Source organism: Lactuca virosa, chromosome 6 (genome assembly GCF_052849685.1).
Source record: "Lactuca virosa cultivar CGN04683 chromosome 6, Lactuca_virosa_CGN04683_v6, whole genome shotgun sequence".
Lineage (NCBI taxonomy): Eukaryota > Viridiplantae > Streptophyta > Magnoliopsida > Asterales > Asteraceae > Lactuca > Lactuca virosa.
The window spans coordinates 135,147,874-135,173,701 of NC_136431.1; the positions used below are offsets into that span (position 1 = coordinate 135,147,874).

Consider the following 25,828-nt stretch of genomic DNA (forward strand, 5'->3'; position numbering starts at 1 on the left):
AGCTCTTTCTCTAACATTTCATCATTCAAATCAATTGAGGAAACTTCTTCTTTCTTTGACTCTGTATGCTTAATGTCTTGTGTAGTCTTAAACACCACTGAATCGTTCCCCACCCTTAGTGTTAGGGTGGATTCGCATACATCGACCAATGCACAAGTGGTGTTCAAAAATGGTCTCCCCAAAATAATTGGAACTTTGGAGTCTTCTTCCATGTCAAGCACTACAAAATCCACAGGAAACACAAACTTATCTACCTTGATGAGAAGATCTTCACAAACACCTTTTGGATGAATGATTGTCTTATCGGCTAGATGGATCTTCATGTCAATAGGCTTTGGCTCCGGCAAGTTCAACTTCTTGAAGAAAGAGTATGGCATGAGATTAATGCTTGCACCCGAATCCTTCAACGCTCGAGTGGTAATTAGATTCCCAAATTGGCATGGTAAGGTAATACTACCCGGATCGCCCTTCTTCTTTGGCACCTCATTTAACACCAACTCAGCGACTTCTGCCATATTTTTTCTAGCGGTAAAGATGATGGGTTTTAAGCATAAGAACAATCCTATGTGCTCATACAAACCCTAATGCTTGGATCTAGGTTTCTCTATTGTACATGCAATGAATCCAAGACTCACAAACCCTAAATCTATCAAATAAGAACTGAATTAAGGGTTTAGTAATTACCTTTGATTGTCATATAGCAATAACAATCAATCCTTGCTTTGATTGGCTTCAGAAAGCTTAGTGCCTCAAGTGTTGCACCTCTAATGGAGTCACAAACACCACTAAGCAACTTGGATGAAGAGGGAGGAGAGAGGAGGCACCAAAAATGGCTGGAAACCCTAGAGGAACTCTTAGCCACGTTTTTGTGGCATAGGGGTCCTATATATACATGTAGGCTATTAGGGGTTGCAACTAGGAAACCCTAATCTGACTGCTTAAACCCTAAGCAGTCCAATGGACCATTCCAGAAGGCCCTTGGACGATTTCTTTATGGTCCTCCATATAGAATTCGTCCATTGCCATCTAATGGATCCTAAGCCCAACTTTGTAACTATCTTATAATTACAATATCAGTCCCCTTAATTTAATTAATCTCTTTTAGTCACAAAATTAATTCTTAATTAATTCTTAACTAATATTAATTAAACAATATGATTTCTCCTTTAATATATTATTCTTATAATATATTAATAAATCATAATTAAACCTTTCTCTCTCCTTAATTCATCCTACATATTGCTATGGTGAAGGCAACCCAAAAGGACCATGCTCATAATCGGGTCAAGTACATACCAAAATAGTTATGGACTTAGACACTAATCCAACAGTCTCCCACTTGGATAAGTCTAATAACCATTCTGTGTATGACTTCAGAACCTGATCAGTAATCGTAGCTTCCAAAAGCCGCTGTCAACTCTGATCTTATCAGATACGCGTTTCCTTTAGATAAGGGATTATATATTCCTCCATTCTACAAGATATCGTATAGACATGAGACATGGATTGAAATCATTCTCTCAGTCTATGTGTCGTTTCCCGATTTCCGATTTATGACGACTGACTAATGAACAAATCAAAATCAGTCCTGGCCCGACCGAGCACTTTCCTTTGTCATCACTAAATCATCGAGGGGCCCACAGATATCGCTTTTATCCCACCTTGGGTAAAAGGAATGGATAAACTTTGACTCAAATGCTTGCTTGCACCTACTAATCGAATCACACACAACAATAAGTTTTATAACACCAAGTTACTGGTGCGTTTACTTATCATCAATGTGCAACTGATCAGCAAGTAACAACTCACACGTCTTGGTTTCAAGAATATACAATATTATCGTCTCACCAATCACTCGTGATAAAACCATGAAGTGATTCAAGTGAGCGTGGGTTTAATCCAATACTTTAATCTTGTCAAAGCACTCATGAACTCTGCAGCAAACTTGTGCTATGTCTAAACACTTTAGACAATCTACAGACAGATTCATGACAGTCTTCCTTCATACCTACTTCCAACGTATGACCGACTGTGAAGGTTCGAATAACCTAGTTATTCTAGAAGTCAAAACATGCAAAGTGAAACGCAATAATAATATTAATCCTATATGGTCCCAAAACTTTTTGAGCGTAAATAAAACACTTTTATTTAAACACTATATTGATTACTCATTATTCATTGCTTACTGTTTCAGAAACTCAACTTATTACTCGAATTATAACCACAATTGTCCAATGCTCCAAGCATGCGCACTTTGGTTTCCTATGGTCCATACTTTGTGAAATAGATCAATTGAAAACTTTTCCAATGAAACTCATTTCACAATCCCCAATCCGTATTATTAGTATAAGAATACCAAATTCTTGCCACTTTTAGAATATGTCAGATTCTAACATTTTATGCAATGATTCTTTCGTAATGTCATAGCACAAAAGTCACCAAGACCTGGCTAATGAAATTACAAGGTATTCTATCGGAAATTGTTACAAGACAATTCCATAGACGTGAAGTCTCACATTCAAAGTACATTCCTTTGAACATGCTTCTCGCATAAAAGTTTCTAATCTAGACATATTTCTTAATATCCAACTCCCATTAATGGAAACATTTCCATATTTGCCATATGACAACTCATTCTTAATAGAATCTTATATATTCATAATAATGTCAATATAGTCCATCCAGTACTATACTTCCAACTACTCACAAGCGACAAATCCTCAGTGAACCTCAGATCGTCCTTTGATAGTTGTTTAATTATTTTAGTCAAAACCAGTTCTAGTCCCTTTTCCCTCTTAATGCCCTAGGGATTTGGAAAATTTTAGAATGGTCAAATATTATAGCATATGCAATCGATCCTATACCCGAAGCGTATTGGACATGATGCATAATGTCTCACATAAAGACATGATACTTCATCATCCTTCTGCCATAATATTTTATGTGCCCTGTTCCCACAATTCGAACTATGAAGATGGATGACGTAATCATAATCGAATTTTTGAGAATGCACTATGTATCCTTGACTAAATTTATTAACATTTCTCGCTCTAAGCTTTAGAATTTTGAAACGAAGTATAATATTCTCTCCCTTAATTATAGCAAAACAATTTTTCAACCCTTGCAACTTTGCAAAATGAATCTTTGTTTTCTATAATTAATATTGCTAACTTGCAATACTTACCATAATAATCATGCTCCCACTAACATGATGATTATTTTCTTACCAGCATAACACTTATGCTCCCACTAGCTTTGACATGTATTCAGAAAACAATTGAACTTCTAGAAAACAATGCTTATTGAATTCCTTAAGTTCATATTTCTAATACCTAATGCTTTGATAAGCCTTTATCTAAGCTTTTTAAGCTCATACACCTTTGCCTTAGATAGCTCACATGTGTGTCTAAACAATTCATAATTTATGTTACTAAGTCCCAAATGTTCAGATCAATTGCCAAATCTCACAATTCGAACTATGAAAAGGGATGCCGTAATCATAATCGAATTTGAGAATACAATTTTTCACAATTGCTATCTTCTTAAAATCTCTCTTAGTGAAAGCATTTCCTCATAATCATTTTCATGAAGGAGGAAAACCTTATGACACTTAGATTTTATGATGTATGTGTTCCTATCCATGTGAATTTGTCAAAACGAAAGTTTGCGACAAATCCAAAACCATATGGACTGAACTTGTTCAATCTTGATTTCTTGCCTCATGGTAACATGAATGCCCACCATGTCTTCCAACCAACTCACCCTTTCATATCAATGTACTTTCCATTGATCAAGGTGCTTTGTCTTTATGCATTCAAATGAGAACTCATAGAACTCACACGCATAATTAACTCAATTGGAATGGCACAGAAAAAGAGTATGTCATCCACGATAGGCTTTAAACCTCAAGTCGTGTGCTAGTGATGATCAACTAGGTTTACTCTTGATTTGTTCTTGAAACTTTTCAAGACCATTAAGACTCCCACTGAATCCTTGACATATAAGATTCTCTTGTCAAGAAACATTTCTTGACAAACAAATATTCAAGAGTTAGTGTAGCTTTTTGTCAAGTTTAACACTTCACACAGTTGGTCCTGGTTGGTCTTTGTCTTATCCAAGACATCACAACTTACCAATTTCAAATGTGCAAGAATAAGAAAACTTTTCCAAATTCCACATTTGTCGAGTGTTATAAACCTACTTAAGACTTGTCACTCATGTCAGAATCTTGACTCTTAGACTTGATATTGGAACGAAGTATGATTGACTTCTTCATTTAACCATTTCTACAATTCTTGATTCCTCTTCTTAGACATGCAATTGCACTAAGACTCACTTAGAGGATCAATTGGGATATGGTTCTTAATCATTAAGACTTATCATAAAACACAATAAAAGGTACTCTCCCTTCTTCTTAGAATAGAGAAACTTTTATCTTTCTGCCTACTTGATTCTTCTTATTCGTTCTGCTATTGATTGAAACTCTTTCAATCAACTCAGAATTATACTTAATCTTATAAGTATAATCATATTTACTAACCTTTAGTAAATCATGATGAATATCTTTATCACTGTTGTGGTGGACTTGATCAACGCACAACCTAGTGTACTCGATCTCCTGGTCCTTCTCTTGACACTTTGCCAAAGAATTAGTCTAATTTCCAAAATATGAAGTTTCTCATTCATCACGCAACCAAGTTGTATGATTCCAAGTTTCTATCCAATTGAAACTTGGGTGATGAGAATCTTCCTTTATTTGGCAAATCCTCGACATTTCACAAATAACATAATCAAGAATCACATCCAATTCAACATTGCTAAAATTAGAAATACATAAACATCCATTTTCACATATGCCATTGCAAGGATAAATAAATAGGACGAAATCAAAATTCATTTTATTGTGGAAAAACTTGTCCTTACAATGCAATTCAAATGAAAACTATGCTATTTCAATTTCTAAGCAATCTATTCTAACTCTAAAGTAGTAGCTCAAAAATCCGATCTTCAAGCAATGCGATCGAAATCCATTTCTTCATGATCAGATTCAGCTTACTTCTTCCCTTAAGCTTCCTCTCTTTTCTTCGATCCTACAAAACATCAAAATGTAATCTTATCACATCATGTATTGAAAATCAAAGAATATGAACTTATAGAGTTAGTTATTGGATTTTACCTGAAGTAGAGCCATACGTCTTGACTCTCCCATCTCTTAGATCTCTCAGGTAAACAGGGCAGCTTCGTCTCCAATGCCCCTTCTCTTGGCAGTAGAAGCAGATGGACTCTTTTGGAATGGCACAAGGAACTATCTCAGAATTTACCTTTTCTGGATTTCCAATGTCACCATTTTCAATGTCCATTGAAGTTTGGGAGTTTGATTTGCCAGACAAATTTGCTTGATCAGCATGCCAAATCATTTCTGATTCAGCAGCTATAAGCAAATAGGTCAAATCAATGAGGGTCACGTCATGGTCCATCATATAGTACTCTCTAACGAACTCACTATATGATTCAGGAAGTGACTGAAGAACCCAGTCAATAGCCAACATTTCTGAGATATCGACACCCATCATCCTTAACCTATCAATGTGTGACTTCATCTCTAAGATGTGTGCACACACAGGTTTCCCATCTTCGTGTTTACTTGCCAAAAGGGCTTGAGTGAGCTTGAACTTTTCAAGCCTTTGAACTTGTGGGTTAGGGAGAATAATTGGAGGAGGTGGAGGAAGTGAAGCATGACTCTCATTTCCTTGATCGTATCGTGGAACGTCATCTTCATTTGGAAAGCTTGTTCCAAGGGACTTGGGAAGACCATTGTAAGATTTAGACATCTACAAAACGGGAGAAAATTCAAGTTAGTTGATAAGAATCCTTGATGTAACACCCAAATGAAACATCAAGGCTAGGATCCAACACAACATTCTACAACCTAGAAGAGGGATGCCGTAATCTAGTTGCAGAATATTTGAAGGTAGGTAAATGACGATTTACCAATTCCCACCATGAAAAACGAAAAAGAAATTTAAGTTTTAAATGAATTGAAACTCCTAGATCTTTTGAGATTCATTGAACTTTTCAATGGCATGTTTAATCTCGATTATGCCCTTCTATTTGTGACTGGGATGCCGAGGATCACAAACAAGGTGTGAATAACCATACGAATCACGTGGTGCACCCAATTGCTACTATCACCTAATCAGTGTGCCGGTTAGCCACACACGCTCCATTGATCTATGATAAACATCGAGCCACCCTTCGCCACCAATGTCAATCCCAAATTAGTGTGCCGGTTAGCCACACACGCTCCACTAACGTTTGACAAGGGTACGAAGTGTAATTCCATGGATTAGCATACAAATTCACATTTTGCCCTAAAGTAACTAAGATTGGGAATTTGTAAAATCATTTAGTTACTTTGTACTTCATTATACTTATAATGGAAGGTTCCGTCCTATCCTACCCGTTCGGCTAACGACCCTCCACTAGTCAAGAGTGCGGTGGGTAAGAGTGGATATCCATTCAATCGCCATTTTATAAGCAATTTCCTTAAACATCTCTTATAGACCAGCTTCGTGAATGAGGCCTACTAACGGTAAGACTGACTCTTTACTCATATATATAATATTAGACTTTTAATGTTAAACATATATAGTATAGGGTGTATTTTACACTTTTAAAATACTAGGTGGTTTTATTAACTTTCTCTTTTAATTAAACTTTTAATTAACTTAACAAAACCATGAGGGTGTAATTTGAACTTTTCAAAATACTAGAGTTTTAGAATTTAAATATTTCATAATTAAACTATTAATCAAAATTTTAAATTCCAAAACTTGAGGGCAAGTTTTGAAACATTTCAAAACATTAGGTTTTAGAATTTAAATATTTCAACATTAAACTTTTAATCAAAATTTTAAATTCCAAAACTTGAGGGCAAGTTTTGAAACTTTTCAAACATTTGGGTTTAACTATTTAAATTTCAAAAACAAAACTTTTAAGTTCAAATTTAAACTATAAAACCTAAAGGGAGTAATTTGAAACTATTCAAACTTACTAGGGATCAAATAACAAATAATATAAATCAAACAATTAATTTAGTGATTATCTATATTTGACCTAATTCAATTTCTTGCAAGATAAGTTACCCAATTAATACAAATAATCAATTTTAATCATATAAGGAATTTATTATCTAATCAATTGGTAATTATCTTGTGTTTTGGCAAGGATAATCTTTCAATAACAATAAAATTCGAATTTTATCAGTTAAAAACATATAAGGCAATTATTCTTCACCAAAATAGCAAGAAATCCCGAGATATCCTCTGTCTGAGTCCCAAACTCGCCGAGTAGCAATCTGAACTCGCCGAGTAGGGCCAACTCGCCGAGTCCAGATACTGACTCGCCGAGTTGGTTCGGGCAGAGGCAAGAAAATCGCTTTTCAGCAAGAATTCGACAATTGCATCACATACAACAGAAACCAATCAAGGCTCTGATACCACTGATGGGTTTTAAGCATAAGAACAATCCTATGTGCTCATACAAACCCTAATGCTTGGATCTAGGTTTCTCTATTGTACATGCAATGAATCCAAGACTCACAAACCCTAAATCTATCAAATAAGAACTGAAGTAAGGGTTAAGTAATTACCTTTGATTGTTATATAGCAATAACAATCCATCCTTGCTTTGATTGGCTTCAGAAAGCTTAGTGCCTCAAGTGTTGCACCTCTAATGGAGTCACAAACACCACTAAGAAACTTGGATGAAGAGGGAGGAGAGAGGAGGCACCAAAAATGGCTGGAAACCCTAGAGGAACTCTTAGCCACATTTTTGGGGCATAGGGGTCCTATATATATATACATGTAGGCTATTAGGGTTTGCAACTAGGAAACCCTAATCTGACTGCTTAAGCCCTAAGTAGTCCAATGGACCATTCCAGAAGGCCCTTGGACGATTTCTTTATGGTCCTCCATATAGAATTCGTCCATTGCCATCTAATGGATCCTAAGCCCAACTTTGTAACTATCTTATAATTACAATATCAGTCCCCTTAATTTAATTAATCTCTTTTAGTCACAAAATTAATTCTTAATTAATTCTTAACTAATATTAATTAAACAATATGATTTCTCCTTTAATATATTATTCTTATAATATATTAATAAATCATAATTAAACCTTTCTCTCTCCTTAATTCATCCTACATATTGCTATGGTGAAGGCAACCCAAAAGGACCATGCTCATAATCGGGTCAAGTACATACCAAAATAGTTATGGACTTAGACACTAATCCAACAAAAGAGACCCTTAAGCAAACTTGCATATTTAGGCGTTTGAAGTATTGTTTCAACTAATGGAATATTGACTTGAAGGGCTTTTACATGCTCCATGAAAGCTCTGTATTCGTTAACCTTCTCATCAGGTATGGCTCGAATCGGGAATGGCAAAGGTGGCCTGTAAGGCTTTAAAGAAACAACAGATTTGTCATCAGGCCTTGGACTCGTTGAGTCCATGAGATGGACTCGGCGATTCGAGTCGGGTTTTGCTGAACTCGAGTATTCTGTCTTTTCTGCTTGCAACTTTGTTGAGGCCTTCTGTGCAGGGGTCAGAGGAGTGAAAATTTTCCCAGAACTAGTTGTTATTGCATTAATATGCGCCATTTTCGGATTGTTTTCGGTGTTTCTTGGAAGTTCACCCGCTTGTCTTTGGTTTACTTGTTGAGCTAGCTGTCATATCTGCTTCTCGATGTTATGAATGGATGCTTGCTGGTTCCTTAGTATAGTTCTTGTTTCTTGTATTGCAGCATCATGATCATTGTGTCTTTTCTCAGAAACAACTACAAATTTTGTTAGCATCTCTTCCAAGTTGGGTTTCATGTCTTGCACTGGTTCCTCTTTTTGGTATAAACCCCTTGCTTGTTGTCTAAACTTCTCCTCCTTTGCCTTCTTGTATTCATCATAGGGTAGCCATTCTTTCTTCGGTTTCCGCCAATCATAATCAAACCTATCACCGCTTGAATAGCATACTTGCGCCTTTTTATTTCCATTCTCGTCCAAGTCGCAATCTATCGTAAGGTGAGGTCCATTGCAATTTTCACAACCCACCCGAATAGCATGGATTGTTTGATCCATTTTATCCATTCTTCTATCCATGCTTTTCAACATCGCCATCATCGCCATCATCGCCGCCATGTCTTCAGAAGCATAATTCACATCTCCCCTAATTGGATTATTCCTAGGATTATGATATTCTCTAGAGTGCTTAGAGAATTCTTCAATCAATTGTTTAATCACCGGGGGTGCCTTCTTTGTGAGCGGGCCTTGCGAGTCAAGTAATTGTCTTGTCGTCACATTGACTCCATCATAGAAGATGGATACTTCTTGTTGGCTATTAAGGTCATGGTGTGGGCAATTCCTTAGTAGACTTTTTTACCTCTCCCACGCCTCATAAAGGGACTCTCCGGGTTGTTGTTCAAAATTGGCTATAGCTTTCTTCAACTTGGATATTTTAGAAGGTGGGCAAAACTGATCAATGAATTCTTCTTTCATCTTAGCCCAAGTCATGATGGATCCGGGAGGTAGTGATTTTAGCCAATCTTTTGCAGCACCCTTGAATGTAACTGGAAGCATACGAAGCAGCTGGGTCTCGCGAGACACATTTGGAACATTAAAGTAATCAGCTACATCATTGACTTCATCCAAGTGTTTATAAGCATCTTCGTGGTCTTTTCCATAAAAGGGTATCTCCTTGAGTTGAGCAAGTATATGACCCTTGAGCTCAAAAGTGGCAGTTGCTGGAATTGCGGGTTGCACAAGTCACGGGCCGGTGTCATCTCGTATCCTCTTCTTCCATTCCCCCATGGGGACTTCATCGATGTTAGACATGAGAATAGCTAACTCGTCGTCGGAATCGAAATCGTGCCCAAATGTAGGGTCTTCTTCTCCTTCGGTTTCGTACTCGGTGTCCTCTTTGATTGGGTCGTCGCTTGCGAAAGAGGCGCTGGATTCTCCGACTTTCTTGCCCTTTTTCTTGCTGAAAACGGATTTAAGATTCCTCAGTGGTGAGTTCTTCGGTTTTTCGGGATCTCCAATTGTTATGTCTTTGTTTCTTCTAAGTGTTGCTTCCGGATCGTCAAAAGGTGGAATCAGTGGTGTGCCTCCTCCCCTGGTCATAAACGTTCTGCAAACAAAAAGAAAGACACGCGTAAAAAGAACAAAAGAAAATTAATAACGAGAATTTTATGTTCAGCGATGGACTCGTCGAGTCTGTTCGAAGGGACTCGGAGAGTCGATTGCAAAAACAGCAAAATTTTTGAACAAAATTTCCTAAAACTACTAACTAAGGTGCAATCCTATGCTAAATCTAATAAAAACAGTAACCTTGTGCAAGAAAAATCTCACACAATGGATCGATAACAATAGTAATCAATTCAAAGTTGGAACCGTTCCCCGGCAACGGCGCCAAAAACTTGATGTGCATAAAACGAACTAGTTTTAATCCTACTTATAAAATCTAATTTTAATCACACAAAGGCAGTGGACCTGTCTAATGGTGGTATAGTTCTAGTAAGCAGGGTATCGAACTCAGGGAACGGCAATTTAAACTAATTACTAAAATTATCTAATAACCACTAACAAATAATAAAAGAGAAGGTTTTCTCTAGTTTTACAAGACTAGAAACTTACTACTTAATACTTAAACTAATTAACTGAAGACTAGATAAGCAAAAATTAGACTAAATTCAATAATTAAGGAGACTTCTATTTAGGTTCAACTCAATTGATCCTATGGTTGATTTTGTGGTAATAGTGCAATGGATTAACTCTTTTATTGGCTACCGATTCAGGTGATTAGGTTCACATTCGCTACACTAATCCTTAGAAAACAAACTAACTCAAACAGTGGCCAGTTGTCTAAATTAATTTAATTCCCTAGGTTATTTATTCGGGTTAATTAAGACTTGTTGTGGTTAACTAATTTGGTCCTTTAGTTAACCTCTTGTTGATGGTCATCACACAAGCTCACACGTAAATTTACTTATTTTCTTATTAACTCTAGTTTCACATTCGCTAATCCTAGTCATATAATAAAGTGTTCACATAAATTATACGAGGTAAACAATTAAGAGATGTTCATGCAACTTAATTATCTTCCTATTAACATAAAAATAGTTTTCATTCACACATAAGGTTCTTTAACAAGCTTAAATTAACGAAATCACCAATATTAAGCTAATCCTACCATAAATCAAACCATAATCTCAACATTGTCTCCCCAAACAGAAGCTATAAAAGTTTTAGCTCATGATTAAGGTAAAAACGAACTCAAACACAGATTCTAAAAGCTTAAACATAATTAAAACTAAAGATCTAAGTAAAGAGTTATGATTTGTGCCTTAATTCTCCTTTGAAATTGGATCTAGGGTTGGATCTTCACTCTCCAGGTCTCCTCTGGCTCTTAATCGCAGCTTCTCTCCCCCAACGGTTCTCTGGAAAAAACGTGAATCGATCTGAGGGTCTCTTTTTATAGATTCGACCCGACTCGTCGAGTCCAAGACTGACTCGTCGAGTCCATCGTTAAATTCCCGTGTACGGCAAGTCAAGGATTCCTCAACTTCGCGAATCTTCGTAGCGACTCGTCAAGTCCGTGCCAGACTCGGCGAGTCCCCTGTGGTTTTTGGTCTTTTCTTCTTTTGATCATTCCAAAACTTTCCGATGGTTACTCGTGCTTCTTTTTGCTTCCGATCATTCCTTTTGGACTGAAAACACAATTCAAACACTTTTAAGTATCTTTTGTCCATATTATGCAAATAAATAGCTAATAAATGATAAAAATCAATATTAAATAAAGGGCTAAATATCCACATATCAGTAGTCATGGATCGTTTCACAAAGAGTGCACACTTCATAGCAGCCAATGAGAAATGGTCTATGGATAAGCTTGCAAATGCTTACATGAAGGAGATAGTAAGACTTCACGGTGTACCATTAATGATTGTATCGGATCGTGACAGTCGTTTCACATCAAGATTTTGGAAAAGTCTACAAGAATAAATGGGTACGAAATTGTGTTTAAGTACAACTTACCATCCCCAGACTAATGGTCAGAGTGAAAGGAAGATTCAAACATTGGAGGATATGTTGCAAGCATGTACTTTGGAATTTCCAAGTAACTGGCATGAGCACTTAACACTAGTGGAATTATCCTACAACAACAGTTATCATTCAAGCATTAAGATGGCACTCTATCATGCGTTGTACGGACAGAAGTGTCGTACGCCATCTTGTTGGCTTGAAGCTAGAGAAAAGCAGTTTATGGGTCCTGAGATATTCCATCAAATTGTTGAAAATTGAAGGTGATCAAAGACAAAATGTTAGCAGCTCCAAATCATCAAAAGTGCTACACAGATAAGAAAACGATGACCAATAAGTTTCTAAGTTTGAGATTTGGTATTGCTCAAAGTCTCACCGTGGAATGGACTTATAAGATTTGGAAATAGAGGAAAGTTGAGTCCAAGGTTTATTGGACCATTCAAGGTATTGCTCAAATTCTCACCGTGGAAGGGACTTATAAGATCTGGAATTGCCAGTTGAACTAGAAGGCATCCATAACACCTTTCATGTGTCGTGCCTAGCATGTGTCGTGGCTACACGTGCAACTAAGTTTAGCCAAGTCTAGAACCGCCTCCAATTTTGACAGTTGTCACAAGTTAGACTAACCTTGGTTATGTTTTCATAGTTATTGTTTGTTTGTCCTTTGTGTGTTTTTAACACCTCTTGTTCTTATTATTTAATTAAGTCTTGATCATGAAAATGTGTACACTTATTTTGATATCTCAATATTCGCAATAAATGACAAAGCATAATGCTAATAGAAAGATTTGAACTTGATCCTTAAATTCTATAATTTCCTTAAGTTATTATAAAGAGCTGCAAAAGACTTAAAACCTTTATTGTTAACAACAGACTTCAAATCATATAATTCCATAGGTCACAACACCAACATTTGTCTATGGAGCTTCGTAGTCAAAGTCAGTGATAATGATTTAGAGCATTTTTTCAACATAGATAACTAGACATATCTAAAAATATTGTGTAAAAATATCATGATATATACATATTTACAGTCAACTTATATATGATAATTATAAAAAGTTTTGAATTTATCGATATTTTTCTAATGAACATGAACATAAACCTATTGGTAATTATGATGACTAAATAATTGAATTCACTAGGAAAATATAGGGTAACTTTTATTCATCACAATAGAGATTTAATGTTCTAGAAAATGAAGATAAAAACAAGGTGAAATTACAATAGAGGCTAAAAAAATCTTGGCATGCTTTCTGATGCTTCATCATATCATATGAATAGCCACACAGTTTTCCTTGTCTATGTAACGCTCGCGTTTCCTGTTTGGCATAATTATAAAATATGTATTTACATCGATCGACGATTGTAACCTTTTAAGAATAAGTGAAAGATAATTATTCGAGTATATGTTATATGCGTGGACATTTGACAAATATTATGTGTATATAATATTTGTGTAAAAAAGTTTAAAAAATAAAAAGATTATTTAGGATAAATAATCTTAACGAAAGTTGTAACGAACCTAAAATTTCAAATTATATGTTATAAGATGTATTTGGTCTAAATACATTTAAGGGTGAACCCAAGTAGTGAAACGATAATTTTTTTCCGTTACACCCGTTTTTCGATAATAATTGACCGAGTACTTTTTACGGCGTTAGTTATTGATTATAAATTTGGATAAGATTTTGTTATAAAGGGTATAATGAAGGATATATTGTGTTAATACAAGAATAACTGAGTGACCATAAATGTAGCTATAATTGATTTGTGAATTGCAAACCAACATCCATGTAAGAAATATAAGAAAGGTCGTACATATTTTATTAATTAAAAATAACACGTGTTGTTTAAATATGTGATCGTACAACTTCATTTAATAAAAAGGTATACGTGTTACTTTTACAAGATGACTAAGATAATTATAATGGTACATACGTGTCCAAATTTATGCTACATGTTGATTTTGATAAGATTGGGGATCACGTTTCATCATGGGTATAAATAGGATGATTTATATATATATATATATATATATATATATATATATATATATATATATATATATATATATATATATATATATATATATATATATATATATTTCGCAACATATAATTCACATAAATTTAGAAAGAAAGACTAGAAGATATTTTGAAAAAGGGAAATTTCAGCTAATAAGAGATCGGGAAGTTACTCTGAGAACTAATTACGATCTGTATTACACTTGTTATATCAGGTGAGTGCATAGTTACTTTCATCTTACACATAGATATGAAGTATTTAATATAAATTACGTGTTATGTGTGCATATTATCTGTGTTCTTCATATTTATGTTGAATGAACAAAATATACATGTTTTATTTGATTTAAACTGTACATGTATTTTATACCTATAATTATGATGGGTAAAGATGGGTAGATGATATAGATGATGAAATAAATGATGAGTGATGAATTAAAATGATGAGAGGCCTCGATGTTTAAGCTGACTTAGTCATCTAGACAGTCTAGTGGAACGCTGGTAGACTCGCAACCTGTAGGTGTTTGTGAACGATGTGTTCACCGGTGTACTCCATCCCCCTCATGGTTGCCTTATATATATTGCTGAGGAATCCCCTAAGCAGTATTGTCATCCCGATGATGATCCTTATGTTAGGTCCCTTAATTTAGATGTTTTAGGGACAGAAAATGAGGATAACGGGAACGGGTAACCGGGTTGATTGATTGATGAAATTAATAAATTTAATTAGAATAATGATGTATTGACCATGACATCCCAAGCCGGACCCACTCAGTTTCTTTGTATCACAAGTAGCGGCACAAGAGCACAGATGTGATGAGTTTAATATGGAGAGAGATTTAAAGGAGAATAAGCCATTAGAATAATGATCTATTGTAAGGCCTGTAATATTACATTTATGCTTATGTTGATGTATTGACCATGACATCCCAAGGTTTTTAAATATAAATGAAATACATTTCCTCGCAAATGCTTTGATAATGAAATTGTCGTATTTTTTGGAACAAATTCCGCATTATTACTCTTTTGAAAAGAATACTCTAATTTAAATAAGTATAAACAAATCTGTCTTTTCTGGCCGTGAAATTGGAGATGTCACAGTCTATTAGTTATATATGATTTTTGATGACTCTGATTCACATTGTCCAAACCATTCCATATATGCCACTATATAACAAAAGATGACACCCGCACTACATCATGTTATGCCCTTTAGATACACTTGATAGGGGAAACTAGACAAGGACATAAGACAAACTTCTCAGCCATCAGAATCCGTCTCATGAAATGGTAAAGGAACATTTTTCACTGCTCTAAACTTTCCAACATTATTTAAGTGCTCATTTTCCAACCTGTATCATATAAAAAAATTTAAAATACATGATACCTTCCAACTAATATATAACTTAACGAAAAAATAGTACAAACTATATGAAAACGCATATGTATCTTACCTATAGTAATTCCAATGCCCACGACGAATCACTTCTAACGAAGCAAGAGAAAACTCAAGCAAGCGTGATTCAAACAATCCAACTTTGAATTGCAGTACTATTTCTAACCAAGCGACCCTCAAAACAAAATTCAATGCCTACATATATATACAAAGATTTTGGTATTTCAAGTTATAAACCTGTTAAAACGTAAAAATTTTAACAAAAACGTGATACTTAGTGATATAAAACTTACAATGGCTGTGTAGTAAAATCCTTTTTTCTTAAGAACAAGTTCATCTCGAAGCCATTTGTTTTTTGAATCAAGATCAAGAAGTCCCCAGTCCTTGACAAAGTCCCAGTATAGCTGGTATACGGTGGCAAACAAGGAAGTCACCAAAACAATTATCAACCACAATTGTGTTTCTTGCCTTGCATAAGTTAACTGTGCCCCAGCTGCTATCATGGCTGACACATACTTACCCAAGTTAGCCAAGTGGTTAACGTCACACTCGTCAAACCATCTCCTCGTACAGTGTATATCCCAAAGTATTTAAGTTATCCATGTTGGGCGTATTATAAAATGGTAATTAAAATATTTTGGAATTCATATATATATATATATATATATATATATATATATATATATATATATATATATATACACCTGCATAGCACGCCAATAGTAAGGAGCAAAAGAGATTACATAAGCAAGCTCTGGATATAACTTCCCTGCTTTACAAGTATGAAAATGATGTGTTTTAAAACTTCCTGCAAGGAAATAACATGTTGTTGATTCCATATGCCTCAACAACGGGATCTGTAATAAATACATAAATAAATATAACAACTTTAACACCAGAAAATGTAAGATAACGATCCTAGAACATATATTTCCACCATATTAGAATATTTACCTGACTAGTAAGTTGATCTCCCATAAAGAAATCAATCATCAAAACCTACGTTTTTCCAAAAAAAAAATCATTATGTTGTTGTATACATATTTAATTTAGCTGCCATAGTTTAGGTGATAAATTGTGTAAATTAGGATTACCTTGTATAAAGGAGAGTAGATGATGTTTCGTATGACTCTAAGGAAACAGTAACGAGTTGGGCGGTAAAACATGTTCAATGGACATACAAGTATTCCAATGTATATCTAAATATCAAATTGAATATAAGAATAAGAACTAGAATCTTTTAAAAATATTGGTCGATGTAACTAGTCAAGGTAGTAAGTTTACCAAGAAAAGAATGCTCGGAATAATGTCAACTTGATTAGGTGAAAATCCATTTGAAACCAAAATGAGATGTAGTACCATGGCAGAAACCACTGTAGTCATCATGCATGTACAAATGAGAAATGCATCTCTATACTTGAGTGTTGTACCATCTTGGAATTCAAATATGAAGTTGTAATTAATCCTTGTCACCTTCCACATGAAAAGGTTGCAGCCATACATAAACATATGCAAGCTCAACAGTGCAAACATGCTGCATCAACATTTTACCAAGCAAACATAAGTATTTAATTGTTTTTTGTTATGGAAATTCATTCTTTACTTTACTTATCTAGTGAGAATATATATATATATATATATATATATATATATATATATATATAATACTAAACAAGCATGTACATTATTATACCTGAAGACGGGGTAGATAGTTTCAACATAGTTAGTTTGTGTACCATGGGAGAACATGCCACTAGTATGTGCCAATATTGCATATAGAGAGAAAAGGGTTATAAAACTACCCGTAAACAGTCCTGACACAACAAAATAAATGTCATTATCTAGTTTTGTTGCTTGATGTTGTCATGTTAATTATTTTTCTAACTAGTATTATGAAGATAGTTGATAAGAGGTTCAATACCAACAAAGAACGTGACCATGTGAGAGTCTTTTGGTTGACATGGCCTCAAAAATTTCATCGCCTTTTTCCTGTCATCCTTGGCAAAGTGTTTAGTGAAAGAAGATTCCACCTCATCCATTAATTTTACCACCTAAAATTCATAATTCTTTATTATCAAACATTATATCCACAAGGCTTGAAACTCAATAAAAATCAATTAATTGTCACATCACCATTTTATTTTAAATACAACTTTATGATTTTTCCTATAATGCATTGAATTTTATAGATACTTACTTGACTCGTCTACTCTAAGATCAAAAAAGTTTCATTTTTTTCCATTGAATAGTTTAATGGCGAGTGAACACCACCTCTATATTGAAGGCAAACGTGAAACCCCAGTTAAATTTTATCCATTAAATTCCATGTAGGCATTCCATTTCATTTAAATATTTTATTAAAATATGAATTGCGATGTTCTAAAAACACCATGTAGTTTGTGGTTCTAAAGAAAAAAACACTGATGTGTTTGAAAACATGTAAATTGCTCATTATGGATTCATTTGTCAAGAAGTATTAAAATTTGGTCTTAAAAACACCAAACATGACTATAACATTTTGAATTAAGAAGAAAAACAATTTAAGTAAGGAGTGATATATTAATCAGAAAAGCAAATTGGTGCATAAAGAAACAAATTGGTGCATAAATAATTATAAATGATCACCTTGTTAGACGGATCATGATTTATCTTTTCAATTTTAGTTTAATTAATTAATGTAAAGTTGACCATGTCTTTTTTTAGCCAATAAAGTTAGAAATTTTTTTTATCAATTTCTCTAAGAGCATCTATAATATAGTGAGTTTTTCATATAGTTTTTAGACCACCTCCAATCCTTAACATTATTTTTTTTATATTATACCTATAATTATAGTGTAAAAGATAGTATAAACACTAAAGTCCTCGACGCATTAAACTATATTTAACACTAAAGAGAATATTCTAGGTATATTGTTCTTTATTTAACATTATATTTAAAGTTACACTAAAATTGAACACTATATATAGTGTTAGGTATAGTGTAGGATTGGAACATTATAGGGTAAAAAGGGTAGGGTTGGAGATGCCTTTAATGTCATTTTATCACCTGGTCAAAAATCTAAAAAAATTAACATACCTCTATTATATGAGAGTTTTTTTTCACATAACTTATATATATGAGATACTCATTTTAACTTTTACAATTATATTTTTTTTAAATAAATTGTTCTAGTTAATAATGTTTTTATAATAATTAAAATCACCATAATCACCCAAAAGCTCTCAGCAATTTGTAAAAGCATCTCCCACTATAAAGATCAGGCTTTTCCAAAATGAAAAAATGCTTTAAAAAACTCTTATTGTAGATAAGAAAAAGTTTTTCACGACTGTGGGGAGCTATTATTGTTTTGGTTTTTTTTTCTAAATTCGTGCTAGCCCATTGAATATCTTCGACAGTTCAAAAAGAAAAACTGTATGGAGCAATTGCATCAATATATGGACATTTTTTCAAACCTATAAAAACTTGATACGACCCTGTTACATAAAGTAAACAGTTTTGAAGGACTGCTGAAGATTTATGTTATATAATTAAAGTAAAAAGGAGTGATTGTAACAAGTAAGCTAATATTAAAGCACAAATAAAAGAGAATGTATAATTGGTTTTAATCACTTGATTTACCTTATCAGAACTAATGAAATGAGATCTTTTGACAGCTTTTAGATAAGTTGCCGAAGACTGTCGATTAGAAACCTATTAAATTAAAGGGAAAAAAAAACAGTCGGAGTCAAAATTTTATCAAAATTAATGCGTCACAAATATTGTTTATATGGTTACCAACATGAAGCTTTGTCGACTTACCTTGTCAAATTTCTTCAGTATTTTCACAAATGCCACCATATTCAGAGAGCTGCAAAAAAATTCATTTGATCAGAAATTTATATGCCTATAGTAAATAGAAAAGTAAACATTTTGATGTTGCATTTTTAACATAAGAAACCGAAGTTTCTTATTTTAACAATGATGAATATATGTAAATAGTTAATTTTGTAAATTAGAGAAAAGATGCATAATATTAAGGGAAGGGAAGTGATTGACTGATTGTATACAACAGTTTTTCGTCATAGACAAATAAGGCAAAAAATTATAACATTTTTTGATGGCATGTCCACTATATATGAATCTTTGTTTATTAGCTCCTAATATATTATTTTACAAGTAATAGTTACATGTGCCATTATCATCATATAGTGATGGAAGCCTGGCGGTTGATGTTGTAGAATTCCATAAAAAAAGGTTTAATTAAGACTCGAGGTTTGGTAGCCAAGAATATTGCTAGCTAGTGAATTGTAATTTACCCCCAACATGATGAGTCGTGGACGGTTTCAGCATGGGTAGAGTGTGCGACTTACCCCTTTTTGTATGTGTAATTTTTATATATGCATGTAATTTTTACGAACGAGAACAATACGTACCTATACGTCTTTAATAGACCAAGACCTCTATAAAGTTCCACAAAAGCCCCTCTGATCATTTTTTCCGCGCATTGGAGCTTCTTGCGATTGACGTATTCACTTGGTCCACCTTCTTTCTTAGGATTGTTTACTAGATCTTCCCATAGCATTGATGTTACTGCTGTTATGGTTCTTGTAGGGGTGGTTGCTGGAATATCGATTCGCATGGCCACTTTAGGCTTTCCCTTTTTAGTCTTTCCTCTAGTAGCAGCACCAGCAAGTAGGTTGATACCATTTTTTTCTACAGCTGAAATCACATCATTTGTCTGTGTCCCCTCTCCAAGCCTTTCTGCAAACTCCGTGGGAGTTTCTGCATGCCAAATTTCAATAATTCAATTCATTTAGATCGGTTGCTAATCAATAGATAGAGCTAGCAGCATAGATCATTTTTTTTAGAAATACCCGAGCTATTAATTAATTAAATCTTGATTTAATATTTTTAGATATGATTCTTTCTTAAGAAAACACTATATATAAAGTATGCGCTTTAGTTAGCGACATTAATTAATTAATTAATTAATTATACAAGATTACAAGGTGCGATCGTGTGTAGGATCGAGCATTCTTTTAATTAATTTCCTGGAAATTAAAAAGGCCACTATTTAAGGAAGTTGAAGAAAATGGGAAATTGTGGTACTATTTTGGTTACCGGAGTCAGAGTCAGAGGTACGGCCAGACGAGTAAGAGCGGATGAGTCGGGAGGAGGTTGCGGATCGTGAGAAATTAAACCTGCCTGAAGATTGTCTCCGGCAACCAAGAACTTGCTGGAGGTCAAATAATATTTGGAGCTGTTTATTCAGCATTTCTCCTCTCTCAAGGAACTCGCTTTCTTTATTGGTATAAAACCGGTTCACCTTATCCAATTCCTCATCCAATTTCTCAAAGAACACCTTCAACTACGTACATGATTAATTGAATGATATAATAACCAAAATAAGTTTTTTATTTTTGCCAAAAATAAAACTAGAAATTAATCAACTTTACGTAATCTTACCTCGTCTTCCTCCGAGTTCAAATGCTCAACAAGTTCAGCGTCATCGTTTTCATCTTCACCTGATTCATCACCTTGTTCGGAAAGAGTGTTTTTCACCTATAACATGACACGTGGAACATCTATTTATAGCAATCATAACTATCAAGGAAACAATTCATATAATTATGTATTTTTGTGTACTGGTATGCCATGTGTTATATATCTTTTGGATCACGATACCATCGTGAATTAAGGAGCAGTGACAACCGTTTTTATTGGCTTTTAGTCCCCAAAAATAGTCAATTTCATGAAAATTAAGCCTTTGCAAACGCCATCTCACCGCTTCCTTTTATCAATTACAACTACATTCACCACAACTTTAACTCTCAATATATGTTTCGTCTCACACCCTCAGACACAGTAACTAATGTTATTATTGAAAATACACACATACTCCATGTGAAAAAAGAGTGGGTAAACCAAAAAAGTAATTATGTTTTGCAAAATATATCCTTCAAAAAATTAATTAATGTCATCTATTTATCTATCACTTAATGGAAAATGAGTAAACTGAATAGTCAATGAGATTTTATGTGTAACGTAACCAAATCCACAGCAGAATGCAAAAACACATCTGGTTCAATGGTAAAAAAGAAAAAAAAAATCGTGAACGCATGATGACACAAAAACCATGAAGAAGACATGCACCAAAAGTATTTTCTTTTCAAATTTCAACAGTACTAGCTTGCAAGCATTAAAGTAGATAGACACATGTTTTTTTCATTTTTAACATTTCAATTCGTAATTAATTAGCAAAAGCTTCACCATCTTCCGATGGCTATTACATTTCCTTGTAAATTGTAATTAGCATACCTGAAGAATCTGATCCGGTTGGTGATTGGTGACACTAGATGAAAGATGGCGAAAGAAAGAGCAAACAGGGTCGAATATAGAGATGCCATAATCATGACTACAAGTTGTTTGTGAAAGCTTCAACATCCTTGATAGTTTAACCTTCTTAACATGTTTCTTGAGCTGCCAATAATTGACAAATGCATCTTTCCATTCAGGGATGAGTTGGGCTTCAAGCTCTTTAGAGAACTTCACCATTCTTTAAGTACCAGAATCTCCACCTGGTTATTAGGAGAGAGAGAGAGAGAGAGAGAGAGAGAGAGAGAGAGAGAGAGAGAGAGAGAGAGAGATGAGTTAATGGGGGATGAGTGGCCGGATGGGTGCCAAATATGTAGCTAGAAGAAAGATGGTTTAACAAGCAATGACTTGAAAGGCTTCTATATATCTACTAAAGCCAAAAATGGAAAATTAATTATAAAAAAAAATGAAAATGAAAATGGCTGATGAAGAGGAAATTTGTCTGTTTCTGTGACTGTGCGTTTGGTTGTGGAAAATTTTCTAGTTTTCTAGGAAAAATTTCTATGAAAAACAGAAAATTTGAAAACGCGTTTGGTTCGTTCAGTTTTCCAAAATTTTCCAGGAAAATGAAAATTTTCAGTTTTTCAAATTGTATGTAAAATAGAAAAGTGACTTTTAATTTTTTCCAAAGTTTCCAAATTTATAAGATGGAAAATGAAAACTCCCCCGGTTTCAACCAAACGTGTTTTCTAAAATTTTCATTGAAAATTGAAAATAAAAACTAAACTCTATTTTCTGAAAACATTTTCTTAGAAAATGAAAACAATCTTCCACAACCAAACGCACCCTTAGGGTGCATTTGGTTGTGGAAAATTTTCTAGTTTTCTAGGAAAATTTTCCAAGATAAACGGAAAATTTGAAAACGCGTTTGGTTCGTTCTGTTTTCTAAAATTTTCCAGGAAAAAAAAATTCAGTTTTCCAAATTGTATGTAAATTAGAAAAGTGACTTTTACTGTTTTCAAAAGTTTTCCAAATTTATAAAATGGAAAATGAAAACTCCCCCGGTTTCAACCAAACGCGTTTTCTAAAATTTTCATTGAAAATTGAAAATGAAAACTTAACTCTATTTTCTGAAAACATTTTCTTAGAAAATGAAAACAATTTTCCACAACCAAACGCACCCTTAAACTTCCTTCTCTTCTCTGTTCTTTGATTTACTTCCAGATTCATGTTAATTAATGGAGAATGCAGACTCCACTTTCAATTGCATTTCCACAACCTTATTCTTCTTCCGTTATTATCTTTTTATGTATTATTATATGCATTTCTTAAATTTATCCTATAATGGAGGTCACGTAACTTCAAGGATTGCTTGTAAAAAAGTTTCATATCAATACTTTTTTACCTTCTATTAGTGGAAAAGACTCCTAAAGTTATTAACATTGCACGTACCACCTATATTTTGACAATCATATTTAAGCTACTCGGTACCTGCTCGGCCGACTACCGATGTAACACCCGGTTTTGAAAAGTACATCAGTTGCGGGTTCGGAGGCCCAGGGTATAAGCGATTCGGTCTTTTATGGGGTTCTCGGGTTTATCCGGAAGGTTTTAGTCTTGGGAGTGTGGCTAGGAGCGTAGGGCTTCCCGCCACCTTTTCATCGATATCAAGTTCGTCGGAAACGGACTTAGAATGAAGGAGTTATGGCATTTTGAAGTTATTGTCAATTTTAGCCCCTAATGGAGTTTTGTGACAACGCAGCCCATGCATGCCAGGAATGCATGCGTGTGTTTAGCTGGGTACGCCCAGCGTAAGTTGGGTTACGCCCAGCGTATAAGGATTTATGGTCGCGGGTGCGGAGAGGCGGACGCCCAACGTACGCTCAGAGTCCCTAAACCCTAATTTTTAGGGTTGGCTCACTATTTAAAGCACCTTAAGTCCAAGGGGTGCGCCTCCCTTTCATTCTCAGAGCCTTAAACCCTAATTTCGAGTGGTAGCTTCATCTAAGAGTGTTATGAGCTTTGTGGGTGCATTTTAGGTGGTTTGTGGTGCATTTCAAGAAGTTGGAACTTGTTGCAAAGATGGGAATCAAGGAGGAGCTTGTGGATCTAGCATTAGGGACTCATTCTCAGCTTGATGAAGGTATAAAGCTTTGATCTTGATCTTTCATCTCTTAGATCTACCATTGTGAGTTTTAGTTCATTTTGGTCCCAAGGATGGAACTTTATGGTTGAAATCCGATTCTTAGGCTTTGAGTCGCCACTCTCAGTGTTAGATGAGTCCCTAAGGCAGAAAGTTGCCATCTTGGAGGTCTTTATGGGTTCATGAATGAGTTAAGACCATTTCCATGGAATTAGTTTATCATTTTTGGAGTTTGAGCTTATGTGGGTCATGCAAAGCCATCAAGTAAGCAACTTTATGGTTTTAGACGTTAAAGAGGACTTGGATCTGTGATTGTAGCTTCTGGATCTGAGTATTAAGCACTTAATGGGAAAACGACCTAGGCTGTGTTTGGCGCGCCACAGCTAGCTGATAAGCTAGCTTATTTTTCCAGCTTTTTTATGTTGTCGTGTTTGACAAGCCAAAAAGTAGCTTATAAGCTAGCTTTTTGAAAAGCTACTTAGACTAGTTTTTAGGAGCTTTTTTAAAATTTTCCAAATACACCCCTTAATTAATTATAGAAACACATACTCATACATGTCCTTTTATGTAATTTTATATATTTCAGCTAGCTTTTCAGCTAGTTTTACCAAACGTTATTTTTTATCAGCTAGCTTTTCAGCTATCAGCTAGCTTTTTATTTAACAGCTAGCTTTTCAGCTATCAGCTAGCTTTTCAGCTAGTACGCCAAACATAGCCTTAATAAGGGAGTACGCTCAGCGTACATGCAGGTACGCCCAGCGTACACACCATTTGGCTAGTACGCTTAGTGTACAAGGGAGTACGCCCCGCATACTCGTCAGTATTGGGCTTGGAGTGTTTTGGGCCTCGGTTTGGGCCAGGCAGTGGAATTTGGGCCTTTAGGCCTTAGTGGACCATCAGTAGTCAGATGCTTTGGGCCAGGAATGTGTTTGGGCTTAAGGAAAGGCCCATTAGAGGGGTTGGGCTCAATTTGGCAAATTGGGCCATTACTGGGCCACTAGTGGGCTTGGAAAGCCTACCTAGTGTTGGGCTTTTGTTTTGGGTTTGGGCCTAAGTTTGGATCGTACTGGGCCAGGGGTAGAATGGTCATTTTACCCCATGCATGGATTAAGGATTATGGTATGGGACCCAACTGCTAATTGGGTATATTGATTAGTAGTGACAGCTCGGGAAGCTGGCGGGGCAACAGCTAAGGAATTCATGCGGGAAGCTTCTGCAGTGCGAGGTGAGTCTTCTCACCATACCAATGGGTCTAAGGCACCAAGGCCGGCCCATTTTATGATAGTTGGTATATTTGTTGTGTAGAGGTGTGTAACTTAAATATGTGATAATATGCAGTAGAGATAGCCTTTGTGGCTAATGGTAAAGATAGCCTTTATGGATAACGGTTGAGACAGCCTTTGGCGCTAATGGTAGAGATAGCCTTTGGGGCTAATGGTAGAGATAGCCTTTGGGGCTGACGGTAGAGATAGCCTTTGAGGCTAATAGTAGAGATAGCTTGATAGCTAATTGATATGTGATACGTGGTAGAGGTAGCTTTTATAGCTAATGGATATGTGATATGTGGTAGAGGCAGCTTTTGTAGATAATTGATCTGTATTATGTGGTAGAGGTAGCTTTTATAGCTAATTGATAGGTGGTATGCGGTAGAGATAGATTTTATGGCTAATATGATATGTGTTATGTGGATTGTGTGTGGGGTATGCTCTGGGGGACTCACTAAACTTTGTGCTTACGGTTTACAGTTTTGGTTTCAGGTATCAACGTTTGGAAAAGAAGAGCTCGGATTGATCGCAGTGCACACATCTATGATTTCCACAATGAATGATTTTGGGATGAACTCTGATAAATGTTTTACTTATAGATGATTT

The 25,828-nt window shown here is 35.0% G+C and overlaps 1 protein-coding gene and 1 non-coding gene across 2 annotated transcripts; one reads left to right on the forward strand and one right to left on the reverse strand.

Moving 5' to 3' along the window:
• The first annotated feature begins 9,397 nt into the window (after positions 1-9,397).
• Positions 9,398-9,504, forward strand: LOC145122870 (small nucleolar RNA R71). Its single transcript, XR_013714771.1, has one exon. It is a non-coding gene; the product is annotated as a small nucleolar RNA R71 (small nucleolar RNA).
• A 5,669-nt stretch (positions 9,505-15,173) lies between these two features.
• Positions 15,174-22,190, reverse strand: LOC145122135 (phosphate transporter PHO1-like). Its single transcript, XM_079057791.1, has 15 exons — positions 21,818-22,190; positions 20,966-21,061; positions 20,621-20,867; positions 19,933-20,281; positions 19,319-19,367; positions 19,139-19,210; positions 17,441-17,570; positions 17,213-17,333; positions 16,804-17,053; positions 16,614-16,718; positions 16,474-16,518; positions 16,224-16,376; positions 15,813-16,091; positions 15,578-15,714; positions 15,174-15,475 (listed from the first exon to the last, which is right to left on the reverse strand). Exons 1-15 carry the CDS (start codon positions 22,052-22,054, stop codon positions 15,385-15,387), a joined length of 2,361 nt encoding a protein of 786 aa, XP_078913917.1. The 5' UTR covers positions 22,055-22,190; the 3' UTR covers positions 15,174-15,384.
• Between the last annotated feature and the right edge of the window lie 3,638 nt (positions 22,191-25,828).